Source organism: Prunus avium, chromosome 7 (genome assembly GCF_965620075.1).
Source record: "Prunus avium chromosome 7, drPruAviu1.hap1.1, whole genome shotgun sequence".
NCBI lineage: Eukaryota > Viridiplantae > Streptophyta > Magnoliopsida > Rosales > Rosaceae > Prunus > Prunus avium.
This window is the reverse complement of record NC_142290.1, coordinates 19,306,042-19,329,865: the sequence shown is the minus strand read 5'-3', so window position 1 is coordinate 19,329,865 and position 23,824 is coordinate 19,306,042. Positions and strand designations below refer to the sequence as shown.

General features: G+C 37.0%; 3 protein-coding genes across 3 annotated transcripts; 2 read left to right on the top strand and 1 right to left on the bottom strand.

Moving 5' to 3' along the window:
* The first annotated feature begins 1,020 nt into the window (after positions 1-1,020).
* On the top strand, positions 1,021-3,401 carry LOC110752192 (uncharacterized). Its single transcript, XM_021952790.2, has 5 exons — positions 1,021-1,269; positions 1,383-1,544; positions 2,227-2,337; positions 2,675-2,741; positions 2,839-3,401. The coding sequence occupies exons 1-5, from the start codon at positions 1,108-1,110 to the stop codon at positions 3,132-3,134; spliced, it is 798 nt and encodes a 265-aa protein (XP_021808482.1). The 5' UTR covers positions 1,021-1,107; the 3' UTR covers positions 3,135-3,401.
* Positions 3,402-6,767: 3,366 nt separating this feature from the next.
* LOC110752186 (transcription factor MYBC1) lies at positions 6,768-9,076 on the top strand. The gene has a single exon (XM_021952787.2). It carries the CDS (start codon positions 7,188-7,190, stop codon positions 8,154-8,156), a length of 969 nt encoding a protein of 322 aa, XP_021808479.1. The 5' UTR covers positions 6,768-7,187; the 3' UTR covers positions 8,157-9,076.
* Positions 9,077-15,222: 6,146 nt separating this feature from the next.
* LOC110752183 (uncharacterized) lies at positions 15,223-19,663 on the bottom strand. The gene is made up of 4 exons (XM_021952786.2): positions 19,333-19,663; positions 17,552-18,176; positions 16,787-17,063; positions 15,223-15,516 (listed from the first exon to the last, which is right to left on the bottom strand). Exons 1-4 carry the CDS (start codon positions 19,445-19,447, stop codon positions 15,466-15,468), a joined length of 1,068 nt encoding a protein of 355 aa, XP_021808478.1. The 5' UTR covers positions 19,448-19,663; the 3' UTR covers positions 15,223-15,465.
* Between the last annotated feature and the right edge of the window lie 4,161 nt (positions 19,664-23,824).

Below are 23,824 nucleotides of genomic sequence, written 5' to 3'. Positions count from 1 at the left end.
ATGTACATATAAGGCACATCACCCCCTTTCTGTTGGTTGATGTGGGATCTTACACTATAACCTAGCGAATTCTAGTTTGGAGCGCCTGGCCCACTTGGCATGTGCTGTGACCGTGACCAGTTTCCTCCACCACACGGACCAATACCCATGGCCCACTCTAGACCATGATATACGTCAAGAGGAGCAACCGCACTGATGACCAAGGCAGTTCACCTTAAATAGCCCATCTTGAGAGGCATAATGGGAGCTTCCTCCCCCAAGCCTTACCAAAGTTATAAGGAGACACTTAGCCACACTAGAGAGCTTAAAATTTTCCAATAGGTCAACCATGTCTTGTGTGATTGCGTGTGCTTGTTAGATTGCTTGGGGTTCTATGTTGAGTCCACTCTTTTTCACCTTTTTTTTCGGTCGCCTTAGGAAAATTTACTTATAGGTTGTGTTTCTGGGCCCTATGATGAACCTTTAGAATAAATAGGGAAGGGCTTTGAATTAAGCCCGATGTGTGAGACTTAGGATCCAATACGACCTGAGCCCATAAGGATTACGACTTAAGCCCAATATGTGGTTTTGTCATACAATAAGATCCAATTTGTTTGGACTAGTTAGGTTCCGCCTACTACCTTGAGTGAGGCCTAACGTGTACACCTCTAGTCATGAGGATGTGATCTTATCCATCGATGGGTCTTGTTCTAAGCTCAATCCTCTCGTCTTAGAGTAGGATATCCATAAATCGTAAATCTTCTTTTTGGTTGACAACCTATGTTGGGCTGACTAAGCCCACTATCCTAATAGGGTCCCATCTTGTGTCAGGTTAAGGCTCCAAGGCTCCACCTTATGTTGGATTATGGGCTTAGTTGAAGCCGAGTTGTTTCTGGAATTGTAGTCTAGGGCTTTGCTTGGCATTGGGCTTTAGTTAAGCTAGATCCATTTTGGAATAGGATCTTTAATGTAGCCCAACTCATAGGGAGTTCGGTCACTTGGTCTGAACGTATTTCTTCTATTCCATAATGGGTTTTCTCCTTTTAGGATTAGTTTTCTATCCCGCATCGTGTTCTGCTAAGCTCAGAGTAAGGGTTCGTGTTGTGCCTCAGAGTAGGGGTTGAAGCTATGGTGGGTTGGCAGAGGAATGTACAGTCCCTAATCAGTCATATTGGTAAACGAGTAACTGCTGCAAACTTTTCTTCTTCTTCTTCTTCTCATTTTCAGAGACTCTGGAGACCATCTCCTCAAACCATTGCAAGGCCTCTTTATCACTGCTTTCAGCACCTGGTAATCACAATACTTCTTAATTTTAAGATTTGGGGATTTTTTTTCTTCTTTCTTTCAATTTCGACTTCTGTTTTAATTGTCACATTTTTTTGTCTTTGTTTTCGCTATCAAAGGGGATTTCCAGTTCAAGGAACTTGCTTGCAGATTCGTCTGTCGAATCACCTCTTCAATCTACGGTGGCTCCTGTCTCTGCATCAGATGGTGAAAGGAATGAAGACCAGAAACCGCTCTCTAAACCTTCACAAGTTCAATTTGCCTTAAAGGGCATAAAAATGGTACCATATTTGACACTCTTTGCATCCGTTTAAAGGTTTCCAAGAGATTCTAAGCTTTTTTTTTTTTTTTTTTTCCTGGAATATTTTTGAACCATCTGGACATTAAACATTTCTTCTCTCAAGTGGGTTATACTTTATAGGCGCTTTGTGATTATAATGTTCCTTTCATGCACATTAATCAACTTTTATTTTGGACTAGGAACTGTAACGGATTTTTGTTACATACACTAATCTCTCAATACCAATTTGAATGCTTATTGCTTTCTGTGTAAAGCACAGTTGACTGGTTCAGTTACCTTAGGATGCCTAAATTTGAGGGGGGTTTGAACAAGTTAGAAGAACTGCTACTTTCTGTATTATTGTTTGTGCTGTTATTTATGTGGGGTGTGGTGTATTTGGGAAATGACTGCAGTGCAAAGGGTAGTTTGCGGGCATTCTTTGTGCCCAGGGGAGCAATGCCTTTTTGTTAAAAGTTATGTCTGCTGTTTTTTGCTTTTAAGTGGTTGGCTGCTAATAATACTAGCAATTGAAAGGATATCTTAGATATTTCATCTTCACATTTGCATCAAAGGATCTGTGATCACCTAACTGACTGCTTAAGTTCTATGTTTGATGGTGTTTTCAACTTCTTCCCCCTTTTTTCTCAGCATACATTTATTAATTGCTCACTCCCTGCTTGCAGAGCCCTAATAAGGTCAACTTGGTTGCTAAACTGGTTCGTGGTATGCGTGTTGAAGATGCATTGTTGCAACTGCAAGTGACGGACAAGCAAGCTGTAAAAACTGTGTATCAGGTGATTGAGCCATTCTGCACTTTCTTAGTATAAGTTCAACTTTATAAAACAATTGCATAAATAAGGAGCGCAGGAACTGATTTTTGAATTGTTATGACTTGTAAGAAGGCAGGAATACTGTATATGAGAGATTCACCTTCTTGTGGTACCATCAAGTGTTTTATATATATCTTTTTGATATTTGTTTCCTGCAAGCATTAGTTACCATCATATGAATGATTCCGTATGTTGAATTTGAAATCATTTTTGGTTTTGATATTTTGTTCACAATTCTTTGATTATGCTCATCTAGAAACCACGGAATGTCAACATTATGTAATAAGGTACTGTTTTGCAGGCTCTTCACTCGGCCCGAGCAGATGCAACATATAATCATGGGTTGGATCCAGAACGTCTCCTTGTTGGTAAATAATGCAAGTCGAGTAAAGTTTCCTTTATTTATTTGTGTTCTTTTTCTTAAAAACTCAATCCTCATTATTCTGCACTCTCTCCTTATTACAGCTGGGGCATTTGTTGGAAAGGGATTCTTGGGATTCCACAAGAACAGACTTTACTACCATGGTAAAAGCAACAATGGAACAAAAGTGAGACCAAACAACTACCAATTGATGGTGACGCTGAGGGAGATTACTCCTGAAGAGGAGGGGGAGATAGCCAGACAGAGAGCTAACAATTTTCTCTATATCACTAAGCGCCTCCGGCTCACTAAGAAGGAAAATAAGTTTGTTCCTCACCAGCTTATCAGGAACCGTAAAGGCAAAGTCGGTAGTAGTCAGCCAAGTGGTATGGCTTCATGAGCAAGGTTCCTTCCCATGCTTAAACATTCTGAAAGAGTTTTGAGACACATTAGAGACCTCCTCCTTTGTCTTTTGGAGTTTAATAAAACTGTCTTGTAGAAGTGAGAAAAACCAAAGTGCCAGGGTAGGAGCAACCTTGTTTCAGTTTCTAATAGTGGCTGCGTGTGGTTTTAAATGCTTAGGTGTAGATTATCATCAAATCATTTCTACTTGGTGCATTGAGAATATAATTTTGAAATGAACTGATATTTGTTATTACTTCTTTCACCTTTGTCGTTGGCCTTTTATTTAAGCAGGGCATGGCTCTGGCACTGTAAGCACAGGTAGATTTCCAAATTGATTTTCTTAAGTGAAAAATATAATCACCCTCTAGAACGAGTTCAGTAAAAGAAAAGGCATACTAGTTAATGTTTGCATTGATGTTGTCTTGATTCTCACTTAGTAGTAGATGATTAAATGCAGAGAGCCATTTTTATCTTTCTGTTATTGGCAGTTTATTTGGAAGTTCACTCCATACTTGCTCGCTAGCGTTGTGTGTCGCTTGAAAAGGCAAGCTTAGTTGAGCAATTTCAGGTCCTCGGTTGAGCTTGAGCCTCTTTATTGAATATGTTGGCTCGATTTAGCTTGAGCCTCTAAATATGGCCAAGGATGCTTGTAATAGATGTACTTCATCCTCAGCTCCTTTTGCCACAAGTCACAGGTTTCTGTTTGGAACAAACTAGTTGGAAACTACTCCTTGGGTCCACCTTAGTACTTTTGCTGTAACATGGAGTGTTTGGGAACGTTTTCGTGTTATGTTATTTTTGTATAGTTGCTCAAGCGTCTGAGCAAATACGACAGTGAAAATGTTAGAAATGTTAACGGAACTTATACACCATTTTCAGTTTGTCACGTTAAAGAAAAATTAAAGAGAGATGCTATTTCGAGTTTTCAAAATCCTTATTTTTGTTAAAAATAATGAAAAATATAATAAATAATAAGATTTAAAAAGAACCCTTTGCATTTGATGATGTCATGAAGATTGCATCATATCATAAAACATTGTCACTTATGCAAATAATCAGTCACTAAAAGTTCTTAATCCCGAAAAGAATGTTAACTCATGTACTTGGTAGCTTTAATTTGTCAATGATGTGTATTACATACTATTTTGTACTCTCCACTAGCCACTTTGGGCGATCAAGTATTGCGATTAAAGAAACACATTCTTAAGATGGAATCTACCCACCTTGCGGAGTTATCCACTTGACTGATTTTGACCATGATTGTTACGTAGCCAATTCAATGATTTTGTGATAATCACCACTGTTTTTAAGATTCATTTATAAGCGTGGTTTTGTACAAAACGTTCTGTAATATGTATTTTTTTTTTGGGACATTGTGAGGGTTGAAGACGTTAATTGTGCTAGCGATATGCAAAGTGCATGGAAGGAATTATAATCTATACAAACCGACCAATTCAATTCAATTTTAATTGGTTTCGATGATTTAGCAGATTGGATTGGATTCCTAATTTCCAAAACCGACATGATTGGATCGGATGACAGATTTGATTGTGGGGATCCAATCAAATCGAATCCAATCTAGTTAGTTTCATGCTCATTTTGCTCATTAGGTAATTGTCATTAAGAAAGTTGTGAGCATTTAAGTAATTTGATGGAGTTATGTTTGATATTTTATAAAATCAAAATAATTTTCTCTAGCATTTTATTTATATTTTACACTTACATCTATTAAAATGTTTGATTATATTAAACTTGACGATATATGTTTCATATTTTATGAGTATTTTTTTCTAATATGAAAATCAATCATCCAATCCAATATCAATTGGATCGGACTGGATAGGCAAAATTGTATTGGTTTTAAACCGACGTATAACCCTAGATGCAATTGACTTTTAGAGATTGACGATATGTATATCATGTGTATTCTTTTGCCCATACACTACAAATAGCATTCTAAAAAATAAAAATAAAAACATTAGTTCTAGCATCAAAAGATGCGGCTCCTATTTGACTATTCTTTTTAACTTTAAATTCAATTATCAAAATCTTATCATTGCTTCTCCCAATCATCATGGTGAGTTACAATCTACTCAAGCAATTGATATTGATGAACGTGAGGTGAGTAGAGTAGATGTGTCAAATGGGTCATGATGGGCCGCACCAGCCCGTTTATAGTCCGCCCACATATTTGTTTTTTTAGAAAGAAAAAAACACATTTGTTTGATGTTTGAAAATATGTGTTTAGTTAGGTGTTTGTTTATATTAATTACTTATTTGCATTATATTTGCTTGTTATGTAAATGAACTGATTAAATTTATAAAATTTTACTTGGATGTTTGTTTTTAGAAAAATAGGTAATAGAAGTGTATAAAATTTTACCCTAATATAAGTCCTCCTAACTTCGCCCTCCAGGTACAGGTATGATTTACTTATCCTACTCATACTCTACCAAAATTACATTTGCACCTCATACTTAAACTAACTTAAGCATCAAAATCTCATAGGCCGATACCACATTGATGTCCTTGTAGCTTACCGATCGCCTTGTCTTTGGACATGAATGAAAGTTATCTTCATAGAGAAACATATGCCATTCTTTCTCATCAATTTCAACAATTTAAGGGCTTGTTTGATAACCGTTTCAGTTTTTTTTTTAAATTTTAGTTTTTAGTTTTCATAACTTGTTTGGTAACTAATTTCAGTTTTCATTAAACAAAGTTGTTTGGTAACTATTTTCAATTTTATGTGGAACTTGGAAATTAAATTTTTTTGGTCAAATTGTGAATTTGAGATCATAGAATGAAAATGCATGTTGCAAAGAGGTCATACTATATTTCGGTGAATTTTGGATTTGAAAGTCCCAAGGCTTGGACTTGGTCTGTGGTAGAACGCAAGAATCGAGTAGCCAAGTCCAAGTTAGGAGGTCCTAAATACTAAATTTTGGTAATTGGAGTGCATTTCATGTGTGGTGATGTAAAGTTATGGAATGAAAAAGGATCACAAAAAAATAAAATAAAACATAAAAACTGAAAACCGTTTCAAGTTCTTAATGATGATTTTGAAAACTAGATTTCACTTTTTTTTTAAGAAAACTGAAAATGAAATCTATTACAAAATATGTTTTCAGTTTTCAATTTTAAAAAAAAAATGAAAATGAAAAAAATGAAAAAGAAATGTTATCAAACAACTCCTAAGCAAATCCCACAAAGTGACCAAACTTTGCATGTGAGTTGTTTCTCTTCTAATAAATCCCTTCCTTTCCTAAATCAAAAGAGTAACCCATTTCTCCCGTACAATCTTCGCTGTAATGAAGTGAATAAACCTGCACTCTCCCATAAAGCGTGTATCAATCACGTGTCATCAGGTGAAGGTGCGCGCCGAGTCGGAATCTCAGATTCCGCACTAGCGTGCTTCTCACGCGCTACAAAAGACATGGAGATAAAAACGTATATAATATTCAGAAAACAAAATAAAAATGATAAAGAAAAATCTATGGATCTTGTTGTAACACTCACTCTCAAGTCTCAGGTCTCAAGTATGGTATGATAGACCCCCAAATCCCGGAATTTAAAAAAATAAAAAAAATAAATTTAAAACTCCCATAAAAATCATCACAGAGGAAAAAAAACAAAACAAAAAAAATCAGCAACAACAAAGAAACAGTACCCCATCAACCCCTTCTGAAAAGCGGAAAAGAAGAAACAAGATCCACCTCGAACCTCTCTCCTCACCTATCCATCCCCTCACCTCCCTCCCTCCCTCCCTCAACCTCACAACAATTCAATCCAATTCCAAATCCGAATCCACCCTACCAAATAGCTGTCTCTTTTTTTATTTTTTGGGGGTTTTTAAGTGGTTAATTATTCATTCTCAAATCTGAGCTGAGCTGAGCTGAGCTGTGGGATGATGAGTGTGTGAGGAGGAAATTAGGAGAGCAAAATAGTGGGAATTGGGTTGGTGGGTAAGCAGCTGAGTGTTGTAGAAGAGTTTGTAGGAGTGAGGAGGAGGAGGAGAGAGAGAGAGAGAGATCAAAAGAAAATAATAATGAGGGAAGATGAGTCCAATTGGTTCTCCAGGTGGGAAGAAGAGCTTCCTTCACCTGAGGAGCTCATGCCCTTATCCCAAACCCTAATCACTCCTGATCTTGCCTTGGCCTTTGACATCAGAAACAACAACCCCAACAACCCAAGTAGCCCCCAAAACCAACAACCCCCACAACCTCCTCAGCCACCACATACCCCTCCACCTCCTCCTCCTTCCTCCTTGCCTCCCGCCACCCCGACCCACCCCAACTCCTCCGCAGAATTCGCCGATTCTGCCGAGCTGGGTTCTGGTGCGGGCGGGGAAGAGCCCGCCCGCACGCTGAAGCGGCCCCGCCTCGTGTGGACCCCGCAGCTCCACAAGCGCTTTGTGGACGCCGTGGCACACTTGGGGATCAAGAACGCCGTCCCCAAGACCATAATGCAGCTCATGAGTGTGGACGGCCTCACCCGGGAGAATGTTGCCAGCCATTTGCAGAAGTACCGTCTCTATCTCAAGCGTATGCAGGGCTTGTCCGGCGGAGGCAGCGCCGGCGGCGGTGGTGGAGGAGGAGGATTGGCAGCCTCCGCGGACCCCGCCACTGATCATTTGTTTGCAAGCTCGCCGGTTCCGGCTCATTTCCTGCACCCGCATCCCGGGGGAAGGCCCAATTCGGAGCATTTCATGCCCTTTGTGCCGGTGGCTCTGCAGCAGCACCATCACCAGCAGCAGCAGCAGCAGCAGATGGCTGCGGCTGCGGCAGCTGCGGTGGCAGCCCATCCCCAGTATCACAGGCAGGTGGGGCATTTTGGGTCCCCACCAAATGGCCAATTTGAGCATCCATTCTTGGCAAGGCAGTCGTCACAGCCAGTTCATAGGATGGGGGCGCCACTGCATAATCCAGTGCCAGGAAGCTATGTAGAGGACTTGGAATCAGCTAATGCAACTGGTGGCAGGAAAGTTCTTACTCTGTTTCCAACTGGGGAGGATTGAATTTGGGTAATTGTCATCAGTTTTGTTTTCATCTTGCTTTTGAGTTCATTTAATTTCTGGGTCTTGTGAAATTGGTGTGTGGTTGTACTTGTTAGAGGTTTGATTCAGGATCTAAATTATTGGATTTCCTTGTTGTGTTAGTGGGTCTTAGTAACCTTGGTTGGTGGTGATTGCTAGTGGGCTTCAAATGAGATCTGTGAATTCCATTTCCAGATCCAAAATTTCAGGTTACTATGTGTTGGTGACCATCGGGGTTTGTTTCACTGTAATTTATGGAGTTGAGTAGTATTAGGGGGGCGTCTCTATGTGGCCTTTTCTCTGGAACTGCTACTTGTGTAATTATATTGCTGGTAGTAGCATATAATCTATATCTCCCCTGTCACCCTCTAGTGATGTCACTCAGAGCGACAGCAATTCAAGCCCTTCTTTGGGAAAAAATCGTAATGGTATCATGGCAATGGATTGATCCGGGTTTCTTACAAGTTCATTTCTCCATGTTATATTGACGAATCAACTGGGTTTTCATTCAACTCGGAGTCTTCTTGCTCGAGGGAGGGGGTTTTCTCATTGGTATTGCCAGTAGGGGTGGAAGAAGCGACAAACGACTAATTCTGAGCTTGCAGATGAGGATAAATAATGTTGGCAAGTGCTTTCTTATGTAAGTTCTCTGGATAGCTAAGGATGCTGTTGGTAACTGTGCTTGACATATTTGCTACTGCATTTCTTGGCTTATCAAGAAATCTCTTCTTTGTGGAGTTATGCCTTTGCATCTCTTAGTTTAGTCTCATGTAGAGGTAAGTTGTACTTGTTGTACATTTTGTGACTTTGTAGACAATTTAAACCCTGATATTAGGGGATCTGTTGAAACAATTCTGATTTTATTAGAAGGTTATCTTAATGCTACATGACCTTTGATTTTATATGGCTTTATATCTTGGTGCTCTGTTCACTTTATAGCTCATATATTCTTTCATGTTGCATCAAATAAGGGACTCAGCATTTCTTTGTTGTTTGCATATTTACTGGGATATAAGTTTTATTATGGATTGTCTCTCACTATTGAAACAACACCAATCTAAAGCATGAGGTAATGGAAGATCACTCAGTTTCAATTTATTTTTTTGGTTAAACATTTGCAAATATTTAGATGAAGGTGAAATAGAAAATTTTGGGGAAGGATTAATTGATGTGACAGCATCCTCAAAGTTGACAAAGTTGTGGGAGTCCCATTAAGTTCTTTCTTTATCCTTGTAAATTTGTAATGCAGTGACTAAAATTAGATATGATGAAAACGATAGAGAATGGTATAGTATAGACCCCCTTTTAAAGTGAAAGTTTGATGGTAATTACTAATTATGAGTAGATTTAATCCTTTGTCACATAATTGCTCAGCTTGAAATGAAAATTCAAAAACATTAAACTGTCTGGAGGGTTGTTGTAAAAATTAAAAGATGATTTTGTCCTTAAATTCTTGTAACTGCATGGTGAAAAAAATGGTCCCTGTTTTCCATATATCGAAGTATTGGAGATAGTCAGAGTTCTTGGTGTCTAAATTCGTGAAGTGAATTCCATAGTTCCTCATAGTTTAATACTATCCATATTTATCGCATCCTTCTTACATCCCCGCCATAGTTTTAACTTACCTGTCCAGCTTGCAAGGTTATATTGTAGTTAAACCTAGAATAAGAGAATCTGCATATTCTTGTTCTTACTTCCCAACCATCAGTTTTAACTTGTCCTTCTTGCAAGTGAATATTGTAGCTAACCATAGAATAAAAAGAATCTACATAATCTTGTGATTACAGCATGTTTCCTGCTGTTATTCATGTGTATCGTAATCTGGGTTGTGTGGATAGAAGGCTTCTATGAGTGCAATCTCTGGAACCCAGTTATCACAACCCTTCTTCCTGTTTATTCTGTTGCCTGAGTCTTTTTAGCTCTGAAGAGCTTCTTTCACGAGAGGGCCATCAGGAACAAAATTTGTAAGCTGATCCATTTAGGGGCTGATTGACCTTACAAGACTTTGCTTGCAGTTGACATCAGCCGTTTCTGCACAATTGAAACTCTGATTAGATCCTTAGCGCAAGGGCTAAGTAAGCAAGCTACATTCTGTAATAAAAACCGAGGAAAAATAACGTCAAATAGAAACGAACAGGGTCTGACAGCCCCATCACTTTATCTTTTCCTTTTCTTTATCTCTCCTCTCTTGAACTGAAATACAGTATATTGTAAAATGTTGGAGTGAATAATTTATCTTCTGTTATTACCAGAAGTAAAACAGATGCATAATCTCAAAAAGAAAGTCAAAAGATTGACTCTACTGAAGCCTAAGATTATGCTTGATGAAATTGCACCTGTTGAAGTTGTATGTGGTTCCAATTAAGGTAAAGTCACATTTGAAGCTATAACTACACAGGTATTTCATTGTCATGCCTTTTCTCATGTACCACACTAGTCTTCCATTTGCATGCTTTAATATGGGAACTTCACAGAACAAGCTATATATTTGAAACTTGCTTGTAGTTTTCACTAGGAGGATTATTATTTGGTTTAACAGTTTGATGATGGTAAGTTAACTGACTTTCTACTGGTTAATGTTATTCTAATGTTCGGATGCCCATAAACCGATTATATTTGAACTCAAGACCTCCGTCGAAACAAAAACAAAAACAAAAAATAGATAAATGAAATCATTCTCTGGAAATGATGCCCATTATATGGTTTTTTTTTTGTTTGCTCGATCCTGTGAAGTTTCTCAAGATTATCCAGGCATTGCTAATTCAAATATGTTCAAAGGTCCAACCTAAGCCTTGAGAGCCTTGCATTGATTTTGGGAGATTCCAACCAACGCGCATATATAATTGGATAATATTAGAGTAATATTATAGTTAAATTAAGTTGAAACAGTTTCCAAGAGAGAGCAGAAGTTTTAAGTCATTCGTGTCTTTTTGCTCGTGTTTCAAATATATAGGGGATGGAGAAGAGACGGAGAAATTGGGCACATAAAGATCTCAACACTTAATGACGGGCTAAAAAGAAGCCATTGAACTCTACAGCCTTCTTCTCTCGAGTTTCAATGGAATTTAATTTTGAAAAGTCAAAATTTGGCTTGTGAATTTTCCAGTATGTTTATCTCTAATTGTGAGCAGAATCTTGTGAATGTGGATCCATAATATTAATACTATTCATAAAAGTGAGCTAATTTCCCCACTCCCATTTTCTCCACTTACACTCCCTTTTACTTTTTAATACTTTTTAATCAATTTTGTTCTTTCTCTTTCCTATTCTATCCTTACCCTACATTAATTTCTTTTTTACTTCACTTTTATATTATTTCTTTATCTTTATACTTAATTTTCCAACTTACACTCCATTTTCAGTATTAAAAGGAAAAAAAACTTAATTTCTTACTCGATTAAAGGAAAAAAAAAAGTATCCCCTCATAAAACTCTATTATTATATGGTAATTGTTTGAGCAAAAGTCTATGGAACATTTAGGAAATGTTTGGTATTTTACTTGGATCTAATTTTATAAACTCAAAAATAGATTTTAAGTGCAAAGCCATAAAAACTTGTTTGATAGACTTATTTTTAAAAACTCAAACCCGCAAAGCCACAAAAACTTGTTTGATAGACCTATTTTTAAAAACTCAAACCCAAAAAATACTAAAAAATATCCCATTATTAAAAAAAGAAAAAGAAAGAGGTTTTATAGTTTTCTTTCTCTCCACTCTCTCTCTCTCTCTCTCTCTCTCTCTCTCTCTCTCCTTTTCTTTTGTTAATTTCAATTTGGGAATCTAGGATTTCTGATTTTTTTTAATTTTAATTTCAAATTTTGTAGATCTTAAAAATAGTTTGGAGTTCAATAGCAAACAAGGTTTTATATCTTAAAATCACTATTTGAAAACTCATGTTTTTAAAAAGAATTTTTTGAGTAGGATACCAAACAGGGACCTTTCCAAGTGGATAAAAATGTTAGAGAAAAAACCCCAAAGTTATAATTCATAAACGAGTCCATTTTTATATGATAATTGGATGAAATTGGTAACATAAATATATTTTTTTTGTCCACCTGTGCAGAATGATTGCAAAAGAAAAAAAGTAAAAAAATGAAAAAACTTTGAAAGACTACGCATGATTAATAAAAGGCCTCTCACGCGCGGAACTTTTATTTAATCACGCGTAGCATGCATGACTAACAAAATTATTATTATTATTAATATTAATATTATTATTATTATTATTATTATTATTTATAATTGTATTCTTTTAGAAGTATTAAGACGGACGTCTAAAAATACAATTACAAAAAAAGAAAAATAATTAAAATTAAAATTATTCATGAGGATAATATAATAAACTAATAGTTCTTTATATTTAAAGAATTAAATTTTTTTTGATAATTCACTGAAGTGTCTCTTAATTCACCCAATTTGAAAATCAAGTTGATTTGGTGTAGAAATAGTTCACTTAAATTTTCAAATTATAAACACATCAAGAAAGATTGGTTATTTAGTCCAAAGATTACACAGGTTGTGGAATGAATTCTTCTCTCTCTCTCTCTCTCTGTGAAAAATCCCTTGCAAAGAAACTTTGACATTTGCCCAACAATTTATCAATGATGATATGTTTACTAATCCGTAATCGGGTTATGAGGAATTGAATTGAGGAGGAGTTAGATTGAAGAGAATTAGATTTCGGATTCCTATTAAAGTTGTTTACTAAACTATATGGATTGAGGAGAGTTAGATTCTAGATTCTTACTGAAGTTGTTACTAAATCATATGGAATTGGGGTTAGAGTGGTGCTAATTACTAAAATGTCCTCGTTGTTTGGTTAAAATAAATGACAAATTTGGAATTTAAAAAATTATATGAGAATATAATGGGTAAAAAATATGAATTCCTAATGGATTAGATATCTAGGAATTAGAATACCACATCCACCCAATAATTGAATTTCTCTAAAATCAAGAATTCAATTTCTAATTTTGTGTGGGCCCCACTTACTTTTTAATTTCTTGATTTGAGGTAAACACATGAATCATCCATACTTGGAATTCAATTCCTAAGCGAATAAAGCTTCAAATCTCAACTGAGGACAGTAAAGCAACTTCCTCAATACCAATCCTGAACATTACACTGATGACATGGTTACTAATTCGAAATTGGATTAGGAAGAACTGAATTGAGGAGGAGTTGGATTGAGGAGAATTAGATTTCGGATTTCTATTGAAGTTGTTTACTAAATTATATGGAATTGGGGTAGGAGTGGTATTAATTACTAAATTGTCCTTGTCGTTGGGTTAAAGTAGATGGCAAATTTGGAATTTTGAAAATTGTGTGAGGATATAATAGGTAAAAAAGATGAATTCCTAATGGGTTAGTTCTCCAGGAATTAGAATACCACCTCCCATCCAAAAATTGAATTCCTCCAAAATCAGGAATTCAATTCCTAATTTTGTTTTTCGTTTTTGGTCAATAAGAACTTTCATTAACAGGAGAGCAACCCAACAAATTACAACTCAAAGAGAGGAAAAGCAGTGCCATGCGACATAAACAGAAGTTCATGCACAGCAAATAAAACTCAATAGACCCATACAAGCTGCTACAAGAAAGAGCCCCACAGTGTGGGAGTGGTTCGACAATCCAGAATCAGAGAGTCTTGGCCATCTTGAACAGCACATTCTATGTGGAGGTTGGAGGAGGGCAGGGAAGACCGTCACGATTTAAGATATGCACAAGAGAGGTGGGGGGGCCTGGATACCTAGACTTTTGGACTCGACCTCGATAGTGCTAGCGACTCAAGGTGATCTGTCGCTTCATTGTTTTTCCTATTGGTCCAAGCCCAGTTACAGTTTGAGAAATTGGAGTTGCAATCACGAATCCTTGATAGAAGTGGGTAGAGATTCCATCTTCCACGCTTTATGTTTCCTTTCACGCTCTCGATCAGTTCTTTGGAGTCAGATTCAAAGCAAACCTTTGATAAGCCCAGCTCAGATGCCCATTTGCAACCCTCAAAACCAGCAATTGCCTTAGCCATGATCACAGAATCCGCATGGAAAGATAGGCATTTTGCTCCCCTAAACTCTATGGGCCCCACTTACTTTTCAATTCCTTGATGTGAAGGAAATGCAGGAATTTTCCACAGGTGGAATTCAATTCCTGATGAGAATTCCAATTCCTAATTAGTAAACACACCATGAGTGGCGTGTCGGTGAAATGTAGATTACACAAAAACAATGAAATTGTAAAATCCCATCACCACTAAGAAACCAAGCACAACGAAATTGAACTTTGAACCTACCATTTGATTAGATGATGAATCCAACATTATGGAAATCAAATTTCTTGGTATCAAGGCTGCGGTAGAGAGAAATCAAGAGGTTGGGTCTGTGGCCATGGGGGGTACTAGTGTCGGGTTTGTGGGAAGAGAGTAGGGGAGAAGGAGAGAAGGGTAGAAGGGGAGGGCAGGGATCAGGAGAGCTTCTTGGGTTCAATTGATGCAAGAACCTTGTCTTCGTCCTCTTGGAGGTCGCGGAAGTCAATTAGAGCGATGGCGGAAGAACCCGCAAGAGAAGAGCTGGGTTTTGATCTTGGGATTACCGGTATTAATTATTGATTACAGGTTACCTAATTAATAATTACAAAGGCAAGCTTATGACCATCAAAATAGACAGAAACTTATTCCATTTGGTAAAGAAATGCTTGATCGATTCAGAGAGCAGGAAAAAGTGATCAGCATCCATATGATATATATATATATATATATATATTTATCACCTGGAAATTATCATCTTTTTCATTTCAGAATGCATAAACATTACCAAAACACGTTTTGTATATATCTCTACAAAGATCTCGTGAAAATCGCCCATGAAAACGTAAATGAACCCCTAACCCATGTGAATCGAAGATAATTTATACAAACCCCGAACCCATGTGAGTTGATTTATACTTTAATTAGAGGTCAACGAATGGAATCAATTTGAACAAAAGCATGCTACCAAATGTTTTGTAGATCGTAACTACAAATGCCAAAGCAAAATTAAAGATGGAGTCACGTAGAGGTCAACAATTGAAAGGTATAATTTTGAAGCAAAAAGCAATAGTTCAATAAAGGGTGATAGCATATTACAGTCCTTGGCTAATATAGAAGATCAAAACAGTAAACACCACCACAAACTACTAAGAGAACAAGCTTTTGTAACACAAAGTCTCAAACAAATTACCTAACTCTATTTAAGAACCTAGAAGAATAAAGAATTCTGCGTTCAGCTCAGTTATAAAATCCCTCCTCTACATCTAGTTCAATGGTTTTGCGAATAGTCAAAGCTCAGGGGATGCTGACAGAATGGAGCCTGCAAAGAAGACAGTAAGTTAAACTTAACAAACATACAAAAGTTCAACACAAAAACCCACGAGAAGCAGAGTAGACATATACAATCACAGATATAGTATATATTCCGTCATATGCTTTATAACCGTACTTCAATGGGTTTCTCTGCATATGCATGCAAATGTAGAAGTCAATACATACCAGATTTATAAATTTATACTCATCACAGCAGACATTCCAATTTAAGATTCACCCAAAATCTAAGAACACATACTTGCATAATTTATTCTCAGCAAAATGCTTTCTCTTAATTTGTCAAAATTAGAAATTTACACTTATTTGGCCATTACCAACAGACCTGAGTTTTTGTTTCCTTTCTACAGAATGTAGGGAAGCCAAAACTTTATTTAGAACAGAGATTGCAAGATGGGCTACTCTCTAAGGCCTTACATATTGGGCAGAATGGATTCGGTTGAGACCAAGCCCAAATATAATTACAAACTAGAATCTGTTAAGCATTGGTTTGGTCTTGAATATTCTTTTCTGTAGGACAAAGGTTTTCATGCTGGAGACCTCTCCAGCGAAGGTTTGGTCCTGAAATTTCTTTTCTGTAGGAAAGTGACAACATTGAAAGAGTTGGTCATAAACAGTGTAAAAACAGTTGAGAAAGGTATCATGGTTCATGAAGCTGCAGCTGCACTATGGCATTAGTAGGCTGCCAATAATGGGAAACACAGAGAAAGGAAATGGACTGGAATGATCAAGGAATTGGGGGTAATGTCTCAGTTTTTTTTTAGTTATCTAAAACACAATCGTTTTGGGCATGTTTAATGTTACAATACTCAATGCCACAATACCCCAGAAGCATACACATGAGGGATAAAGGAATGAGGCTAAAGCCTTTCTACACCAAAGGTGTACAACCACAGAAAAGGTGTAAGCTATTTTATGCTTCCACCAAACATAGAAAAACACCCCAGGCATTTCTGCGTCACCTTTACCGAGGTGTGCCCTCAGAAATGCCTAGCAATCCTATAACTTTCAAAAAACTTAAGTTTTGTGCACTAATTAACAATAGTGACACCCCCAAGTGGGATCCCATGGTGTGATGTTAAAGATCTTTGAAGAAAAACAATATAAAAAAAATGTAATGATCAAAAGCCCAACAAAAGGAAGAACTATATGAAAACATTCAAGTCTAAAGTGCAACCACACTTCCAAAATTGATCATTAAAGCATCCGGTAATGCATTCTAAAAAAACCAATTACAGGGTTAAGGATTTGTTGCTTACCTGGATAACAGCTTGTCTGAACTGATCATATGAATGTGAATACATCATTGCAGCACTTGGCCACTGCATGTATGTAGCATCCCTATATGTCTGATTGAATCCCATGGCACAAAAGGGGCTCATAGCTGGGCTTGAAGGAGGCCCATAACTAATTGAAGCTTGAGCCCTTGGCATCTGAGAGAAAACAGTATCATACTGCACAAACTGAGGTTGAAGCTTTTGCATATTGACAGGTGCCAAGTTAAATCTTTGATTGGTAGGAAGACTCCTAACATACCTGTAACGTATTACATTTTATTAGTTAATAACATTGTTTTCTTTCGTAACACAGAAATGTTGATATCATTATGCCCACACTAGTAAATCTATATGTATCTGTATGTCATAAAACCAAGAGTTACACGAAGACAAGATATGAGAACACATGTCAATATAAGACAGCTGCTGGTTACCAGATTAAAATTTCAACCATTTCCAAAACAGATAGGAAAAGAAAAAGAGAAAGAGAAAGGATACGAAGTATGAGTTGAAGTTAATCCATAAAGGCATGAGACATCTCTAATAATTTACAGTGAAAGATCATGGCATCATTATTTGAAACAGATATAATAATTTTAAAACAAAAACCTTGACACCAAGAAATGCAAGCATGCATGCATGTTTTTCACCAAGTGTAGCAGTGCAAAGGTTGTAGTGTCTTTATTAGGTAGATAAAAACCATCATTGTTCCCTCATCTCAACTTTGATAAATAGATAGACTCTTACCTCTCATAACTTCGATCATAATCTGGATCAGTACGGTCTTTCTCCCTATCTCTGAAAATGGCAACTCGAGATGAAGTACCAAGATCCTTTATGTTTACATTCTTTTCTGGATCGATCATAGAGTTCCTGAAACTTTCATTCTCATCCCTGCTCAAAGATGCTTTTTTCACATCCGGCAGGACCTGATATGTTGTATCACCAGAGTCAGAACTGCTAGGACTGTTAAATATGCGAGCCCGTGCTCTATTGTACTCCTCCTTCCTCTCTTCTACACTTCTCACAGGACTTCGTTTGATCCCAGCTCCATGAGTTTCATTCATATTATTTTTATTAGACCTAGGCTTGATGACAGTTTTAATCTGCTCAGGTTTATTGTTTTCTGACTGCTTAACAGGTATTTCAGATAACTGAATTGCTGGGTATTTTCTTTCTGCTGTTTTCCTCACCAAAATCCTATTTCCTTGTCCATCTGAGCCACTATCCTGAACCATAGTCTGCAAACCATAGTGTTGAGAAACACGGTGTGCAGCAAGTCGAAGGTAGGAGGTAGGGAAATGTTGGAACTCAAATAGCTGCTCATCAGGATTATGCAGAAACCTCTGGATATCAAGTTCCATTCGCAAAACTGAAAAAGAAAGACATCTACTAATTAGAAAAGTAAAATAACCAAAATATTCAAAGAAACAATCACTGTAAAAACTAGGATGCAGTTGCATCAAACAGCATGCCCAATGAGAACAAGGAAACTGATCAATTATACAAGATTTAGCCACTATAAAAGCAACAAATCCAAAGACTTAACATCACCATGTTGCTATTCAGTTATGCAGTTTTAAAGAAATCAGAAAGTTACAATCACTGTGTTATCTGCTTAAGCATTATTCCTCAGAAACTTTAAGCTAAACAAATATAATGTAGTTTTATCCTTGTGAAAATCTGTTTTATTATCCTAAATACTTTCTTCTTAACCAATTGATTATCTTACAAAGTTGTCAGAAAGATTTCACTGACCCAGAAAAAAAGGCTTGCTATTAGAAGAAGGTAATCCATCACATTAACGGCGATGCCTCAGAAAGATCCAGCCTAACCAATAATGATGCCATGATTTAAGAAGGATGATTTAAGAGATGTTTGGCCAAATTCATATTTGAATGCGACTACAAATACATGCATATCTCACTGTCCTGTTACATCATTATTTTCTTTCTTGGGTCGTAGTTACTTATAGATGGATAAAATCATAAGCATGTATGGAACATATAGGAATCAATAACGAATCTGCAAAAAGCTGATGTCCAAACTTACAACAAGTACGGATTTTTCCTCGTCTGGGATATAAGAATAATATAAAAGCAAATAAGCTATCAACTGAGACTCACTCAGCACCTAATTCCCTTAGCTAAGGTTGAACAATTTCCAAGGAGGAATAAAACATGAATAAAAAAACATTCAAATCATAACCCAGATCTGAGATAACAACAAAACCAGATTCCATAATGTATCCAACCCCTAATACCAATCTAATCCAACAAAATCAACTGAAGACGCATAGTAATATCATATTTCCTGCTATTCTCCATGATAATTCTGATTTTTTTTTTTTTCTGACAATAACCCTCAGACCTCAAAACTCCCAAATCAGAAACCCAAATTTAGAAAACAGACATAAAAAAGTTTAACCTAACGAAAACCCATTAACATAAATTCAAATCCAACACTAAATTAGGGTTTACAATAAGAGATTACGAATAATTAAACAAAAAGAAAAACAAACTACTGACTGGTGAGACGGTGGCGAGGATTCTGGAGAGCCTCGACCAAGAAAGGGTCCACCATTGACTCCTCTTTTAGCCCCAAGAAGTTGACCGCATCATTCGAAGCTGAAGAAGATTCCATAGCTTACAGCTCTTTCTCTCTCTAGACGCTTCCAATGATTCCTCTTGTTTCTCTCTTCTCCTCTGTTTGGGTGAAAGAGAGGAAGAAGAGGGATTTGTGGGTGTTATTGGTCCGAGAGCATTTAGAAAAAGGGAAAGGGAGGAGAAGAAGAAACCCCTTTGGTTTTTAATCCCACCAAAGGGAGGAGGTAAAGGGAAAAGATATTGAGACGGTGGTTTTAGATCTTTATAAAAATTAAGTTTTGGGCCCTTTTGGTTTTTAATCCCACCAAAGGGAGGAGGTAAAGGGAAAAGATAACGAGACGGTGGTTTTAGATTTTTATAAAAATTAAGTTTTGTCCCAAAACATAATTTAGTAGGAAAAGACATTGACTTGCAAGTTAGAGCTCTCGAATTCTATGACAACTTGGTTATGTGTCGGTGTAAGAAAGCATCTAATGACAATAAATAACCATACTAGAATTCCAGCTCTAAGAGCACTTCCAGCAGTTTGCCCCTTGCCAGGGGGGCTAGGGCAGCTACTATTCATGTGAATAGTGGCTGCCCTTGTCATATTAAGCTATGTGTGTTTCCAGCAATTGCCCTTTGCCATGGCAATTACTATTCATTTTTTTGTTTTTTTCACAACTTTTTTTACTTAAATAATTATTTTTTATAATATTTTCGGGTAAGATTTTTGGGTTCCTACGTGCACTGCCGGATCCAGAAATTTTTTAGCGGAGGTGCAATATTGACTAAGTATGAAAAATGATTTTTCGGAATAATCATTTTCTCAAGATAATTTTTGGCGGCTTTTGTTCCTTACACATCAAATAAGAAAACTTGATTTTATGGGATTTTATTATGAAGTATATATTGACTTAATGAGCCATCATTTTTAGCCTAAATCGTATTTTGCACTAAAACCGATTTTTCATATTTTGATTTGGTGGGAATTTGATTTTCTAGTATTTTTATTTGAATCCAAATGGGGGGTACTTCCTTATTTACATTGTAAACTTAAGTAAATGAAGTAATATAAAAATAAATAAAAGTAAAAGGACAAAGACATTTACTTAAATGTTGAAAATGAACTTAAGTAAATGAAGTAATATAAAAATAAATAAAAGTAAAAGGACAAAGACATTTACTTAAATGTTGAAAATGAAAATAAGGTAATATGTACACCTTAATAGGTCCGCCTCTGCCTACGTGTATGAGGATTTGGTGTTGAAAGTGAAGAGTATTGGTAGTTATTTATAGAAAAAAATTCCAGTATTTTTTGGTATTTTTTAGAATTTTTTTCGGATTTTTTTTCATATTTTTATTGCCAAAATATTGTCTGCCATTGGATTGGAGGGAAAATACCATCGGAGCGCCCAGGTTTTGACACATGGCACATTACAGTTGGCGCGCGCTGACGTCAGCCTTGCCCTCGTTTTGGACCTGGGACTAGCCTTGCCCGAGGGCCAGCCCAGTTCGGTAGGCTCCACTGCTTGCTCGGGCCAAAGTTTGTTGCTGGAAACACAATTTTGGGCTTGCCCCCCCCCCCCCCCAGCCCTCCCCTTGGCTGCACTGCTGGAAATGCTCCAATAGCATATATTAAGTTGTTGCAGTTAAGAAGCTCGTAGTATTGCTTGAACCTTATAAAGCCATGGTAAAAGCAATTAAGGTAGTTGGGGTCATAGGCTTCACCAAAAAACTTAATCCCAACAATACCCTCAAAACAAAAAATAATAATCTCTTGCATAATATCATGTACAGAATAATCATTTAGAAGATAAGGATAAAATAGGAAAACTGAACATTTTTAATTTTTTTTTAAAACGAAGATAAAGATAAAAACAGGATAAATTGAAAACATTTTAAAATTTAGAAAAAGATAAAAATAGAACAACCAGTTATCAGAAGTTTTCACTCCTCTAATTTGGGCCTGTTTGGTATCCAACTCAAAAAATTGAATTTAAAAAATCATGATTCTTTTTAAAAACATGAGTTTTCAAATACTAATTTTAATATTTAAAAACTTGTTTCGTATTGAAGGTTTCAAAAACTCTAGTCTTAATAGGTCTCCTACTTCCCAGCTTATTGTCGAGTAGGAGCTTGTAGTTGCTCTCTTTGACCAAATTGAGGCTGCGAATTGCAAGGACTTTGTGGTAGTGGTTGACGTAGATGAGGTAGGGCGGTGTGTGGTTGAGGCTCTGCTCGTAGGTGACGAGCTCATAGACGTGGGGTGAAGGAGGGGTTGTGGAGATCGTGCTTGTAGACAGCGAGGATCAAGAGTCATATGTAAGGGACAAGGTTGAACTCATCGGCAATGGCGAAGGTCCACATGGCGTTGTCGTCGGCATCGATGTAGGTGCAATGCCGCCACACCTAGCGCCGCCATTGGTGCCGATGTAGGAGAGAGAGAGAGAGAGAGAGAGAGAGAGAGAGAGAGAGAGAGAGAGAGAGAGAGAGAGGATCAAGCGTTAGATGCAAGGGACAAGGTCAAACTCACTGGCAATGACAGAGGTCCACATGGCGTTGTTGTCGGCACCGATGTAGGGGCAGCGTTGCCACACTTAGCGCTGTCGTTGGCGCTGATGTAGGAGAGAAAGAGGGGGAGGAGAGAGAGAGAGAGAGGGCACGATGGGGTTGTGAGAAAAAAAAAAACTAAAAAAGTAGATTTTTTTGTGTTTTCAAAAGTTGGGGTCTTTTTTAGTTTGAGTTTTTAAAAATAGGCCTACCAAACAAGTTTTGTTTTTTTTGTTTTTGTTTTGAACTCAAATTCTGGTTTTGTGTTTACAAAGTTGGATTGAAGTCCAATACCAAACACCCCCTAATAATCTTTGTTCATGCTCTCCATCTTCTTCCACACAAACACAAAGCAATGAATTCCTCCACCTTTATTGTAGTTGATTTCTTTTCTTTGGTACTCCAAGGCAATGGCGGAGCCACAATGGGGTCTTCGGGGTCACATGACCTCTTGGAATCCATGGAAATAGGCTTAGAGGTCCCTTGGAGTTGCTGGAGCGATCTCTTGGAGCTGCACACCAGGTGCTCTACGAAGTCGCTGAAAGAGAAGGCACTATTTTTTTTTTTAAACAACTTGAGCAAAACGACGTCGTTTTGGCCTAGGAAAGTTTTTTTAAATGACCTGGCCAAAACAACACCGTTTTGGGCCAGGTTTGAAATACAAAAATAAAATAAAATACCCAGCATATCCCCTCAAACCCAACAACCATTTGTGCACTCTTAGCTAAATAATCATCTATGGAAGTTAAAGTTGGAGAGCTATCTATTTATGGACATGCATGATCAAATCAAATAGTTTAGCAATAAACATATACATGTTTGACTTCAAGTCACGTAGCAATACATTTTGATCAATAAAAAAGTGATGGGAAAAAAGTCAAGTAGCATGATCAAATGGGTATTGGACGTGTTTAGCTCTTTCCTTGACTTTTGGGTTTCTGTTTTGTGGAAATTGTTTTGGCATCACATGTGCGTTAGAAATATTCCTTTAAAGCCAACTAATTATGTAATAGCTAGAACTAAGGACATCTTTGATAAAAGACACATTATGTTATCAATGGGCAAGAAAGGTTGTTTTATGCATTAAATCATCTTATATTATCTTTCAATATGTAGAACAACCATAGTCCAAGGAATACACAAGTGGATATAAGAGCTATGTAATGAGATTGCATACATGGAGACTTCTCATCATCCCTAAATCCTGAATATGTTCCTGGTCATAGGAATACTAATTGGGCGTCAATATTCCGCAAAGACTAGTACACATAGTATCGTCTCTATATGTAGGGAATGACAAGGTCTCAAGTCATTAAGTGTGGAGACACATTGATATGTGTGTAGGTGCTTGTAGAAGAACAAGTACACTAAACGCAATCTAACACATGAGTTACAACATGGAAGTCTTTACTCACATGTCAAGCTGGAACTCATAAATTGCAATGGTGCAAACTAATCCTTAGACCTAAGGCATCATAGATGTTTTGTGGCTATGTTGTTAATCTTTGAGGGCACTATACGGTCATGCTGAATTAGGCATAGCTTAAAAGTGCTCATCAGGATTCTCAATAGAGTGATGGAAGCAAATGAATGTATAATAAGGAATCTCTACTCTCAGTAAAGGAGAGAGAATACTCAAGATATGATTGGTCAAATCTCTACACAGAGTAGTGGATAAGACTTGAAAGAAGAAGTCTTCAAATCTTACCAGGATAATCATATAAAAGGAATTATTCACATTAGGATATTGACAATTGGATTCCATGATCTAATAATGTGAATAAGGAGTATTGACATAGGAGAAAGATTCAATTGCATCATCATTCCAATTTGAATAGGTTCTTTCACAACGTCTCATTTAGCTCGGATAACCGTGACTTGC